Below are 13,071 nucleotides of genomic sequence, written 5' to 3'. Positions count from 1 at the left end.
TTGCGTCGATGTTGTGTGTAGTTTGAATGTAGAAAGTATAAGCATATAAGCCATAAATTAGATATATGTGTAAATATTTTCATCGGTGGTATAACAGTGTTGTGCGGTGATATCTTGTAAATTTATTAATAAAACTTCTGCCATCGAACACACTTGAAAGGACACACACAAATTTGATAGCATACTTTTCGACACCTATAACACACATTCTTGTGGAATGTTTTGGGAACAGGTTATATGGTTATCTAAATTACTATTAACTAAATTATTGGAATCTATGTGTGCAAAAATGTAGTATTATTTTTCATTCGTATTATTTTAATGGGATATTTAGAAGGGACTATCGAAAATGTTCTTTCTCTAAAAGATTCAAAAAGAAGACAATGGGAACCGGTTCCAAATAGAGCTGTAAAGCCATAGGTTTTCCATTCGGCACTGATGATGATATCACTTAGAGACCGCTGAGATCCGCTAGTGATAAGGCTGTACTTTGTACTAAAACACTACAATACTCACACATTACTTACTAGTGCTACTGCGGCCAGCGATCCTTCAGTTCCGTTGAGATTATGTTGATTTTGGTTTCACTTGATGCGCCTCTTCTTCGCCTTCTATCTTTATCGTTTATTTCCCGCCCTAACTTACTACTTACCCTCTTGTACTTCTTGCTACTGTTTAATTTTACGCCTAGTGATAAGAAAGACTCTTTGTTGAACTGTAAATATAAGAACTTACTTGAAAACTGTGTATACTTCTCCGATCCAGGTGATACGTCTGCAAAAGATCTTGCATGCAACACCGCCACCGCACGGCATGGGCTATGGCAGCGTCGTCGGCAGCGGCGGCGGTGGTGACAGCGGTATTTCCGGTTCCGGTTCCGGTGGTGGTGGTATCGCCGGTGGCGGCAGTGGGGGCAGTGTCCAAGTGACCGTAGGCACAAATCCCAACTCTACAGCGAGTACGATTAGTCGCATTCATAGGCACAATCACAAGAACAATAAAGTGAGCAGAGCAGCAGCCAAAAAATAAATAAAAAACATTCTATACTTTCGTTCAATCGTTCAAAACCGTTCCTGCGTTCGTTCGTTCAAGGACCCTTTCTATGAGAACTGAGTTCCCATTCGGTTTTCTATCTCCGAAAGTAAGAACTCAAGTCCTTGAGAGAGGGGCCTTCACATTGTGTCTCGTCCATTTGCATTCGTTCAGTCAGTGTGTTAAGTGTAACTACTCATAAGTGTGCTTTGTTCATGCGTTAAATGTTTCGTTGGAGTTGTTTCTGGAAGGGTTTCCAGGCCAAAGTTCGCCCAGCCTAGTTATGTTCCTGCCCGCTTCCTTAAAGCTGCCAGACACTGGACCAAGAAGGAAATAAATGAATAAAGCAACAGCTATTTAGAATTAGCCTTTACTAGAAAACTAGGTTTTCTAAAAATATCTAGGTAGAAAATATTTACCATCTCTTAAAGAACTATTGATAATCTCTTACAGAACTGCTCTAAATATTTAAAGATCCCTTTTGTTTTTTATATAAAATGTGTACATTGTAATTCTTCTTTTGATATTATGTTGCAATTTAAAGAGAGACAAGTCTAAGGTGATTAAAAAATGTTAAGTTTTTGATCCAAATTCTACAATATTTCTGTTCCTACAATTTAGAATACATTGAAACCTTATAAAAGTATTTTTATTATCTCCAACATTAATACATTTAATTCTTGTAAGTTTTGTTTAACATGCCTTCTAATACTCTTATCTACAAATCAATCAAATTCGTTGAATATTTTTTTTTAACAAAAGCATGATTATAGAAAGTATTTTTAATGAGTAAACTTAACTTAAGTTAAATAAAAAAAATACACATCCGACTTTGCCCCTTGTTCGATCCCAATTGTACGATCTTAGGTAGTTTTCTTCTTTGGTTCAGTGTCAATATCGAGCTTGAAAATGCCAGCCGCAGCTCCGCATCCTCACCGACCATCCCACATCCGGAGAGCATGTTCCGGGTCCATCCCCATCCCAGATCCCGACCAGCATGCCTAGTTGCCCAGCAATGTCCCAGCTCTGCTCGCTGCCCTCCAGTTCTCAGCATGTAGTGAGTCGTGGCCACATCCCCTAATGCACATACGTAGCGCTTTCTATCTTCAATCTTAACTCTTGAATCTTCAACTCAACCAGCCAGTTCAAGTGCCAGCCATCCAGCCAAAGAAGAGCTCGTCCGGGGACCACAACCACAACTAACGAATGTCTTTCTACTTCTTGCTCCCTCTTGCATGGCTTACCATCCCGCATCTCCGCATCGGCATCGACGTCGGCAGTCGCAGTCAAAGGTGGCGGACAAGTTCAAGAGGCCATTCCGGAAGCGGCACTCGGTGGCGGCCCACCACCAGCCCACCAACCGGGTGAACCGGTTCCTCTCCCAGGCGATCAATGCCCGGTCGGTGGACTGCGACAAGTCGGAGCACGTGGACCGGCTGACCCTGCGCTTCCGGCAGAGCGACATGGAGCGGGAGTACCACAAGGACTTCGATCTGGGCTTCACCACGGCCATGGGCTGCTCGCTGCTGCTTCTCATCCTGGGCGCTGCGCTCCAGGTGACCGCTCTCCCGCAAACGCTCATCCTGCTGCTGCTCTTCCTCTTCGCCTTCATCTGGGTGAGCGCCATCCTGATGCTCCTGCTGGCCGTGCGACTCAAGTGGATCATCTGGGACATCTCGGAGAGCTTCTCGCTGCGCATGGCCATCACGATTTTCACGGTCATTCTCATTTACTCCGTGGGACAGGTGAATGTGGTGAGTAAATAGGGATATTCGCCTGAAGAATTCGCGTTTTCTTATAACTGTGTCTAAAAATGCAGGTGTAAATACTGCTTAGTTGTAAATCATCCAAAATAAAAGCTAATGAATTGGCATTTAAATGGTTTAGATTTCTTTACATGTTGAGCTATCCTCGTCTGAAGAATTCGCGTTTTTTACATTGTGTTATTAAACTTTTTTCTTTTTTTATGTTGATAAATATTCGCGGTTCTAATATTTTTTTTTGGGTTCCTTGAATAAAGAAAATATAATAAATAAAGAAAAAAAAAAAGGAAAATCAAATTCAACAGCGAATGCTTCAGGATAGGATGGCCAATATTCCATCAAATAAAGTTTTTGTAAGTGATTCATGCGGGGTTTCAGTATCTTGATATTTAAATAGCCTTGGGAATGCAGTACCAATGAATACTAATCCCCCATTTCCACCCAGTTCACGTGTGTCTCGGACCATCCGTGCGGGGGCAACGCGACGAGCTCCTTCCAGAACGACTCTCATCGCAAGTGCTCGCTGCCCCAGTACGTGTCCCTATCGGCTGCCTTTGCCTTCCTATCTGTGTCCGTGTTCCTCAGGTGAGTTCACCGTGATGATCTACCCCCAAGCGAATGCAAATCCTTGATTGCCACCTCCTCCGCAGGCTGCCCATCATATTCAAGTCGCTGCTGGTGCTGGGAATGGGCACCATCTACGGCCTGTTCATAGAGCTGTCGCATCAGAACATCTTCGAGTGCTACGACAACCGGGTCAAGTAGGTCATTGCTAATTTTGGGTCGCCCCACAAGTCCACTAATGCATGCACTCTTATCGAACGATATCGAACCCCCTCCACAGCGCCTCGATTCCACTTCACTTGATCTCGCTGGCCCGCATCGCCATCTTTATGATTGCCATTCTGGTGCACGGCCGCCTGGTGGAGGGCACTGCCCGGCTGGACTTCCTCTGGCAGCTGCAGGCCTCGCAGGAGAAGAAGGAGATGGACGTGCTGCAGGAGTCGAACAAGCGCATTCTGCACAATTTGCTGCCCGCTCATGTGGCTGCACATTTCCTCGATGCGCAATTCCGCAACAACATGGTGAGAGTCTCCTAATCCCTACTGACCCACTGACGGATTTAGAAAGATTAATGTAACTTAATGGGAGATAGATAAACGGAGATCAATATTATTTGTAACCTAATTTAAGGTGTCTAAACGCAGGCAACAATATGTTTGAAACTCAGAAGGGCAACTATTTTTATCCGCTGCATACTTTTGGGCACCTTAATTGATATTTAGTTCAAACTCCACACTTATTTTAAGCTGGAATCAATGCGATGCTAATTTAGGTGTCCAAAAGTATGCAATACTTTAATACAATGAATTCATTCAAGAAGACAACTTTCCTTTATTTACTGCATACTTTTAAACACCTTTAAATAAAATTAATGCGTTTTTCAAGACTCTAGTACATATTTTTAATAAGCCCTCCTAACCTGTGATCTTGCCCTACCTTCTCCAGGAGCTCTACCACCAGAGCTACGCCAAGGTGGGCGTAATCTTCGCCAGCGTTCCCAACTTCAACGAGTTCTACACCGAGATGGACGGCTCGGATCAGGGTCTCGAGTGCCTCCGCCTGCTGAACGAGATCATCGCGGACTTCGATGAGCTGCTCAAGGAGGACCGCTTCCGGGGCATCGACAAGATCAAGACCGTGGGCAGCACCTACATGGCCGTCGTGGGTCTCATTCCCGAGTACAAGATCCAGCCCAACGATCCGAACTCAGTGCGTCGCCACATGACGGCGCTCATCGAGTATGTGAAGGCCATGCGGCACTCGCTGCAGGAGATCAACAGTCACTCGTACAACAACTTCATGCTGCGCGTGGGTGGGTATTATAAGCCTGGAGCTTAGGATTCCCTCTAGAAGTTCTTATGCTAATGTTATATGTCCTATAGGCATCAATATTGGTCCCGTGGTGGCTGGCGTTATTGGAGCTCGTAAGCCGCAGTACGACATTTGGGGCAACACGGTGAACGTGGCCAGTCGGATGGACTCCACCGGGGTACCTGGCTACTCGCAGGTGACCCAGGAAGTGGTCGACAGCCTGGTGGGCTCGCACTTTGAGTTCCGGTGAGTGTGTGCCATCAGATTATCAAGTTCCATCGTATTTACTAAGTGAAACCATTACTAACCATTACAGCTGCCGCGGCACCATCAAGGTGAAGGGCAAGGGCGACATGGTCACCTACTTCCTGTCCGACAGTGGCAGCAAGTCGCTCAACGGCGAGGTGCGCAACGCCATGTCCCTGCCACAGAGTCTCCATGCCCCGGACTACTACATGAAGGTCTCGCAGTTCCCGGAGAATCGCGTCAATACCGACACCTACAGCAAGAAGGAGAACGGCCACCTGTACGCCGGCAACGGTGGCGAGGAGCAGCAGCTGCTGCTGCAGCACCAGCACAAGCAGCTGGACCCGCTGCCGCTGCCGGCACCACCGCCTCCGGTGCACCACCATCTGCACCAGCAGCAGCAGCAGCGCCTGAACAGCAAGCTGCAGAAGCAGCCGATCTTCATGGCCAACGGCGGGCTGCCCAATATCCGGGAGAACGGGAATGGTCACAATGGCGAGCATCAGCACGGTGGCTTCATGGTGGCCACGACGTCACCGCCGGCTGCAGTGGCGGTTCCCCTCCAGCCCCAGCTCCAGCTCCAGCACCACCAACTCCAGTTCCAGCAACAGCAACAGCACCAGCACCAGCTCCAGCACCCGCACTCGCATTCGCATCCCCTGCCGTCAGCTGTGGCGGCTCCAGTGCAGCACCAGATCCTACTCCACCACCAGCTCCAGCTCCAGCATCAGCCCGTTCCTTCGGTAATGTTGCGCGAGTTTAATATTATTGAGAACCCGACTTCCGGTGGCCGGCATCCACAGATGGAGCAGCTGCCGCCGCACCACGGCAGCCTCGACCTATCGGGCATGGGAATGGGTGTGGGCATGGGAATGGGGGCTGGCGTGCTAGGCGGCGACTGCTTCATGATGCCCCGGCGAGATCGCGATCGCACCTATGTGCCGCCCTTAAACCAGCATGGCCATCATCCACCGCATCACCTCCATTCGAACCTGAACCTGAGTCAGAACCAGAGCCAGAACCAGAACCACAACCACAACCAGAGCCAGAGCCAACACCCGCCATCGTTCACCAGCCTGGGCTATGGCCAATGCCGGGAGAGCGAGCCGCTATTGCATGCCAGCAGCGTCGCGCCGGTAGCCAAGGTGAGTGAAGACGCTGACCACCTGCTCTGGAGCAAGGAGATCCTCCTCTGAACAGCCAGCGCAGCCTTGTCCCGCCTCCAAGTGCCTCAGAACCTGTCCAGTAACCAGTTACCAGAAATCCGCCACCAGTCACCAGTAACCAGAGCCAACCCAAACCGAACCGAACCGAACCAAAACCAAAACCGATACCCATATCCATCCCATTCGTATCTAACACTTAAGAACCGGAACAGACTCGCATGTATATATATTTCGAACAAAAAGGATGTCTACATATCACACAGGGGTCTATGATTGTAGTTCTCTTAGTTGGTATTATATATTTAAAAAATGGGATCTTCATGTTTATATTACTGTCTATAAGTAGTATTCCTTTGTTTTTATGTTTTAGATTCTAAAATTCTCAGAACACTATATGTGGATTTAAAAAGATTCCTTTGCTTCATTATCTTTTGTATTACTCATTTTTTTAATATCCCAGAGTTTAAAAGAAAATCATGTACTTATATTTTTACAGCCAAACTTTTAAAGGAATCTTTTTTTAGTTTAAGGATTAATGTACTTTTTTATTGATCTCAAGGTAAAAGTTCGTCTTGATTTTTTTTTAAAGATATTTTATACTATATTATATTATCTTTATATGAAGATGGGTGTATCAGAATGGGCCATAGAATTTGGCCCTTGATTGTATCCCTATAAAAGTGAACTTTACATGCCAGTCTGTTCTTGATGCCTGCCCGCCGATCTACCCCGAATATCCAATCCCCATATCTATATCTGTGTGTACCATGTGTCTAACTCTCTGTGTCCACTCTTTGCATGACCGCACATCTATCTTTCTCTCGCTTGCTCATCTCCGACTAACCACGCCCCCAGATCATGCCCATGCAGCATGCGCCAAAGTACGAGCCACCACGATACACTTCTCCCCACACCATGTTGTCGCAGCAGCAGCAGCAGCATCCGCAGCACCATCAGGAGCGGCCCCAGCATCCTGGCACATCACAGGTGCAGCAGCAGCAGCCACATCCCGCCCAGGAGCAACCACATCCCTCGCAGCGACAGTACGCCATGTATTCGCAGCAGCCGCAGCTGCCGCCGAAGCCGGCGCTGAGGACGTACATGAAGCCGCTGCCGAGGCTGCCGGCGGAGCTGGAGGAGAGCCGCGACATGTCCTCCACGGACGACCTCAGCTCGCGTCCACACTCGCCCTCGATGAGCAGCTCCGACGAGAGCTACTCGAAGACCACCGAGGGCGAGGGCGACGGCGATGAGGACTCGCCGCGCATCCCCAATGGCGGCCACCTGCAGCACCGCAACAACGGCTACCACCTGCCCGCCGGCGGCCTGGTCAATCCGCTGCAGTGGCTCTACCCCTGCGACATCCAGGTGGACCCCACCTCGCCGGTGGTCGACATGGCCCAGCTGCACGACTTCGAGCTGAGCTCCACCACCGAGAGCCAGGGCCACCACACCACCAGCAACACGACGAGCAACACGCAGCACAAGGGCGACAGCTGCAGCAGCTTCGACTATCAGAAGGCGGCCGCGGGAGCGGGAACGACAGCGCCAGCAGGATCGGGAGTAATACCCATACCCACCAAGTCGCCCTTCGAGCGCGAGCTGCAGCGCCTGCTCAACGAATCCTCACGAGCCCGTTGCCTGGCCACCTCGACGACGACGACGGCCGCGGGTGGCATCTCCAGCACGGATCACACGGCCAGCAATGGCAGCCGGGAGATGATGAGCTACTCCCTCAGCAATGGCAAGCTGAACTCCGTCAATGGGCATGGAGCCGCAGGAACCGCCTCCGGTTCGGGGTCCGGATCAGCATCGGCGGTGGGCAATGGCAGCGGCGGCAGCGGCGGCAGCGGCAGCAGCAATGGCAATCTCAGCGGCGGCAGCGGCAGCAACTCGAACAGTGGCAACAACAACAGCAGTCACCACAAGGCGGATCAGCAGCCGCAGGCGGAGCACGAGCTCCTGGCCGGCGGCAAGCTGCCGGGCAGCAGCAGCTTCATGATCGCCAAGCACCCGGTGGGCTTGGAGGCCATCAAGGAGATAACGCGCAACAAGAACCCATCGGAGTCAAGCCAAATGTGAGTAGACCATGCTCAGTGATGGGAAGTATTTAGGAGATATGTGTATATTTTAGAGGGACCTAACAGGATTCCCAAATGAGAAATCCAATTTTATTTCAATATGAACAGCTTTTATTTTAAACCTTTAGCTTATTTCAGTTATTTTTTGGATAATACACGAAACTATTTGGTTTTTCCCATCACTGACCATGATGACAGCTTCATTCCATGTCATATGGTGTAGGTTCGCCGCTTTCATAACCGGTGTGCGGGTGGCCCTATGTTATTTTAAGTTGTAAATTATTTGATCAATGATTTCTGTACCAACGACCTTATGTTATGGAGCCTTGTGACCCTTGCAGGCAAACCTCGGACACGGAGTCCTGCGAGATCCTGCACGAGAACCGCAACCAGATGCATGTGCTGGCCATGCTGGAGATGCACTCGGCCAAGGAGCTCAATGGCTGCCATGTGCATCATGTGCCGCATTCGCAGCAGCAGCAGCATCAGGCGAGGCCGCACCGTCAGCGACCGCGCTCGAAGGAGCTGCAGTACAGCCACGAGAGCCTGGATGGCCTGGATGGAGCGGTGCCGGCGCAGTCCCAACAGCGCCACCCGCGCTACCATCATCACCATCACCATCACCACCAGCAGAGGCAGCAACAGCAGCAGCAGCAGCAGCGCTACAACCATGTGCAGGAGCAGGAGGAGCGTGACGACACCGAGGACAACCTGGCCGACGAGGAGTTCGAGGACGATGAAGTGGGTCGCGATGTGCGACAGAAGCGCCTGCAGAAGCCGGACCTCAATCACAAGCGGGCAGATGGGGATGGCAAGGAGGACGAGGAGGAGGAGGTGGACGCTGACGACGACGACGACGACGAGGATGAGGATGATGAGGAGGAGCAGGACCAGGACCACCGGAACGGAGGACACAAGGAGGCGGCGCCGCTGACGAACGGCAGCATGCGCGGCCTGGAGGCCAATGTGATAAACGACGAGCTGAAGTACGGGGCGGCCCATCTCAACCACCAGTCCATGGACTCCAATCCCTTGGAGAGCCAATCGGAGTGGTCGGACGACGATTGTCGGGAGGAAGCCACAGGTGAGGAGAGGCGTAGTATAACACATTCGTGAGCTATAACTGATGCTTTTCTCTCGATTAGGCGGAGCTGAATCCACGGGCTACATCACGGATGAACCCGGGCTGGAGAACATCTCGCTGCTGAACGAGGCTGGGCTCACCGATGCCGAGGGCGCCCTCTCGGACGTTAACTCGCTGTATAACGCGCCGGACGTGGACGACACCTCGGTGTCCAGCCGGGCCAGCTCCCGCCTGCTCAGCCTGGACTCGCTGAGCGGCCTCTACGACTGCGACCTGGACTCCAAGCACGAGCTGGCCATTGTCAATGCCTCGCACAAGATCTCCAGCAAGTTTGGACAGCCCGCATCGCCGGCACAGCACCAGCAGCAGCATCCGCAGCAGACTCAAACCCAAATCCAAGCTCCGGTTCAGTTCCAGTCCGCCGAGGAGCTGAGAGAGTAAAGATTGATGATGGAGCGTTAAACACTCAAAACGTTGTTATTGCTATACGCAAATGGTGTCTAATAATTTACAATAAACCAACCTAAACTAAAGTAAACTAAAGCTAGGACCTAGGCGACAGATCTATATATATATGATATATATTTATGTGTGTAAAGAAGCAGAGGCACTTAAGCTGCTCTATATATGGCACCCCTAGATGTAAGCCCGTTTACTTTACCGTGGCCCAATAAGGCCCACATATATATAGTATATGCAAGAACACTCTATATATATATATATATGTATTAAAAAGCAAACACGTAGTCATTGGTTAGCCGTCGCCAATTGGCCCAGTTAAGCGTTCCAGTTACTACTATGCCGCGCGAGAGAAATCGAAACTCGAAACTATACTTGATATTTAGCCGCCACTTGAGATATCCAATGCTAAACCATGAATTCATCATTTAGTGCGCTTAGTCCTCCTAGGGATAACTATGTTATTAATGTACGCGTATATATGTCTGTGTATGTATCATTTTGATAATCGAATAAGCAAGGATTGGGCCACGCGCACGAGGCCACAACCGAGGCATGACAAGTTGTAAATAAAGCTAAATGTTATAAATACTTCCCCCGATATTATCGTAAGGCTTATGAATTTGCCCATAGACTGCGCCGCCATGAATTCGAATTTTAAATTGAAATTGCAAAATTACTTGGGCTAATTATACGGAAGTCCCTTGTGAAAGATGCGTAACGTCGTGTTTTTTTTTTTGTTTTTCAAACTACCCACGCTCCCGTTGCCACGCCAAGCGTCTCTGACCCCCATATTATACGTTGCCTACTCTTGGGCTCCACCACCAACTGGCTTAAACCTAGCTTTTAGCTTTTGTATTCCAAATATGATGTTGCGAATTTTTTAGTATAAGTTCCAGAGTGCCAGACGGAGTGACTCAAAGTGTACTCCACTCTGTTGGCTGCTGCACAACTGTCACATTTCGTTTGCAATGCTACGTCAGTGTATTCGTCTGTAAGATCTGTACATAGGATATGCGAAAGCAGATATATATGAATATGATTTACAATTACTAGCACTTAAGATGCAGAGACAAAAGATATTCTTGATATTGTTGTCCCGATCCCCGATCCCCGATCCCCGACCCCCGATAACCAAAACAAAAACAAAAACAGAAACCGAAACACAAACCAAACAACACCAAGCGAAATAAAAACTGAAACAAAATCTCGTACAACTGTGCAAATGATAAATAAGACAGGTGTAAACAAAGCAAATCCATATTTTGTGTGTGAAATTTATTAAGTCGCCTTAGCAGCGTCAAATATTAGTAACAAATAAGGGAACTACACGAGCGCAAGTACATTAGGCGATAGGAGCAACAACCACAGCTACTGCAAGAGCTGCAAACAGCCCACAGATAAACTTCTTATGCAAATATAAACTCAACTAGCGCAGATCCGTATACATCAGATATATATGTACATATACAAATCGAGAGCGAGAACCAGCTGGAATAAATATCTATATATATTGTATACACACATTCGTATAATTGTACACAGAGGGCAGACGGGAAGTCGGACTTGCGCAAGTATATTTATTTTTCGGTACCAAAAGATGGCAAAGGGCAGAGAATTAATTATTATATGCAATGACAGCCATCTGTCTATATATCCACACAGAGTTATGGTGGGTGTGCAAGGCCTTATAGAGGGGATTACACGATCCGGAGGCCGATTGCCGACTCGTTTTGATTGGTAAACGCAATTATCAGGGCTGTTCCAAAACGAAACCCTAATCGAACTAGACTTACCCCCTTCTTATGATCCAATAAATTAACACACTGAGGAAAATATTATAATTTTTTCCTGTCCCAAGCAATTTTCTTTCAATTCAAGATCTCAAAATTGAAGAATTCTGTTATTTCTATACCTCTTTATAGTGCCATAAACGAAATAAATAACAAATGAAAAGCACACTTTCAAGCTGAAATGGGAGTGATTCCTGGATCCTAGGATCGCCTGGAAAATTTTAGGAAACGGAACAGACCCTGTTTGCGAGAAAACAAAGAAAACCCTACTAGAAATACATAAAATGTCAGCATATCAAATATGTCAAAAAAATATATATATACAAAAATATAAACTTGTGTTTTCCCTTTATTTGTGTGGCAAAGACAATGCAAAAATGGGGAGTATCTGTTTCCTTCGGTAAACAATATTCTGATATTTTTAACCGACACATTTATTGACATGCACCAAACTGAAGTTTGGTTAAATATTCCTCTGGAAAAATCGCAATCAGAGTCTTTTGTTTTTCAAATTTAAGACTACTCCGAGCAGCTGGGCAAATAATGGTCTCTGCCAGTGGGTTTTGCACTTGATACGATACTCTTATGATGTGATATATGGGTATTGTCTATTTTGCAGTTGGGCTAACATTTGACCGGCGGATGCTCATCACACGTGCCGGACTTTTGTTTGTTGCAGTGTAGGCCACTGCATTTATATTTCTAACCGTGAATATGATATAATAATTATTTTTAACTCAGCTCATTAAAAAAAAAACATCTTAACTTTTTGAAGGTACACAAATCATAATGAAATTTATTTTAAAACCCAAAAAATAATAAATTTTTGCAACCTAAAAAAGTAAAAATTCAAAACAAACATTATTAACTAAAAAAAACATAAATAAAACTTATAAACAATAATTATTTTTTATCAAAAGGATAAAATTTCAAAGTGATTTGTTTGAGGATCATTATTACATCGTACATTTAAAAATCCTATTTTATGCAAAAACAGAACCTATTTTATTATTTACAGTCCCAGGTCTTAAAATAAGCGTGCTAAGATATTCAAAACTAATTTGGATACATATTTTTCACCATTCTTGTTTCATTAATTTGAGATCACAAGAATAAACAAACGATAAACAAAAAGTGGTTACTTTCTTTAACACCTATTTAGCTGCTGGCGTTTTCCATATCCCAATTACCTTTCAGTAGATTAAGAACAACGGAACCTCTGTTTTTTTGTTATCCCTGATTATTTTGTTAATTACTCATTAACTTGTTTCTCACAACATCTTGGCTGTGGCGAAAACAATCAGTGTTACCCATATACGGCGGCGAAGAACCCTCAGGTGGTTCCCGCAGACACGGTTGTTTTTGCCCCACCGATCGAATGACGTCTTTCGGAGGAGGAGGTGGTGCTGGGTGAGGAACCACCCATTACAAGTAGTTCAGCACAAACACCCAGCCACCCACACAAAGGGCGGCGGGTGGCCTGAGCCTCGGCTGGGACAAATGAGACACTCTGGCGGTAAATATTTGATCAAATGTTGATAAAAGAGAAAACTGCTCCACGGCGGTTCGCAT

At 47.1% G+C, this 13,071-nt stretch overlaps 1 protein-coding gene across 10 annotated transcripts in view; it reads left to right on the top strand.

Annotated features, from left to right (window-relative positions):
- The window catches only part of LOC108025733 (Ca(2+)/calmodulin-responsive adenylate cyclase), a 39,892-nt gene extending 28,668 nt beyond the window's left edge, over window positions 1-11,224 (top strand). For 2 of the 10 annotated variants that reach the window (XM_050890582.1, XM_050890583.1), the window contains exons 8-18: window positions 766-1,002; window positions 2,313-2,786; window positions 3,241-3,380; window positions 3,446-3,556; window positions 3,640-3,880; window positions 4,305-4,671; window positions 4,742-4,916; window positions 4,987-6,061; window positions 6,938-8,160; window positions 8,505-9,247; window positions 9,309-11,224. In XM_050890582.1, coding sequence (XP_050746539.1) covers window positions 766-1,002; window positions 2,313-2,786; window positions 3,241-3,380; window positions 3,446-3,556; window positions 3,640-3,880; window positions 4,305-4,671; window positions 4,742-4,916; window positions 4,987-6,061; window positions 6,938-8,160; window positions 8,505-9,247; window positions 9,309-9,688 — 5,166 coding nt within the window. In that variant the 3' untranslated portion in view covers window positions 9,689-11,224. Of the gene's footprint in view, window positions 1-765; window positions 1,003-2,312; window positions 2,787-3,240; window positions 3,381-3,445; window positions 3,557-3,639; window positions 3,881-4,304; window positions 4,672-4,741; window positions 4,917-4,986; window positions 6,062-6,937; window positions 8,161-8,504; window positions 9,248-9,308 lie in introns of those variants that run through there. The other 8 variants (XM_050890586.1, XM_050890587.1, XM_050890585.1 and 5 more) reach the window with 8 other exon arrangements.
- The last annotated feature ends 1,847 nt before the right edge of the window (window positions 11,225-13,071 follow it).

The sequence above is a fragment of the Drosophila biarmipes genome, chromosome X, assembly GCF_025231255.1.
Source record: "Drosophila biarmipes strain raj3 chromosome X, RU_DBia_V1.1, whole genome shotgun sequence".
In the NCBI taxonomy this organism is placed as follows: domain Eukaryota; kingdom Metazoa; phylum Arthropoda; class Insecta; order Diptera; family Drosophilidae; genus Drosophila; species Drosophila biarmipes.
Note: the sequence above shows the minus strand (reverse complement) of the source record. Positions and strands in the feature narration are given on the sequence as shown.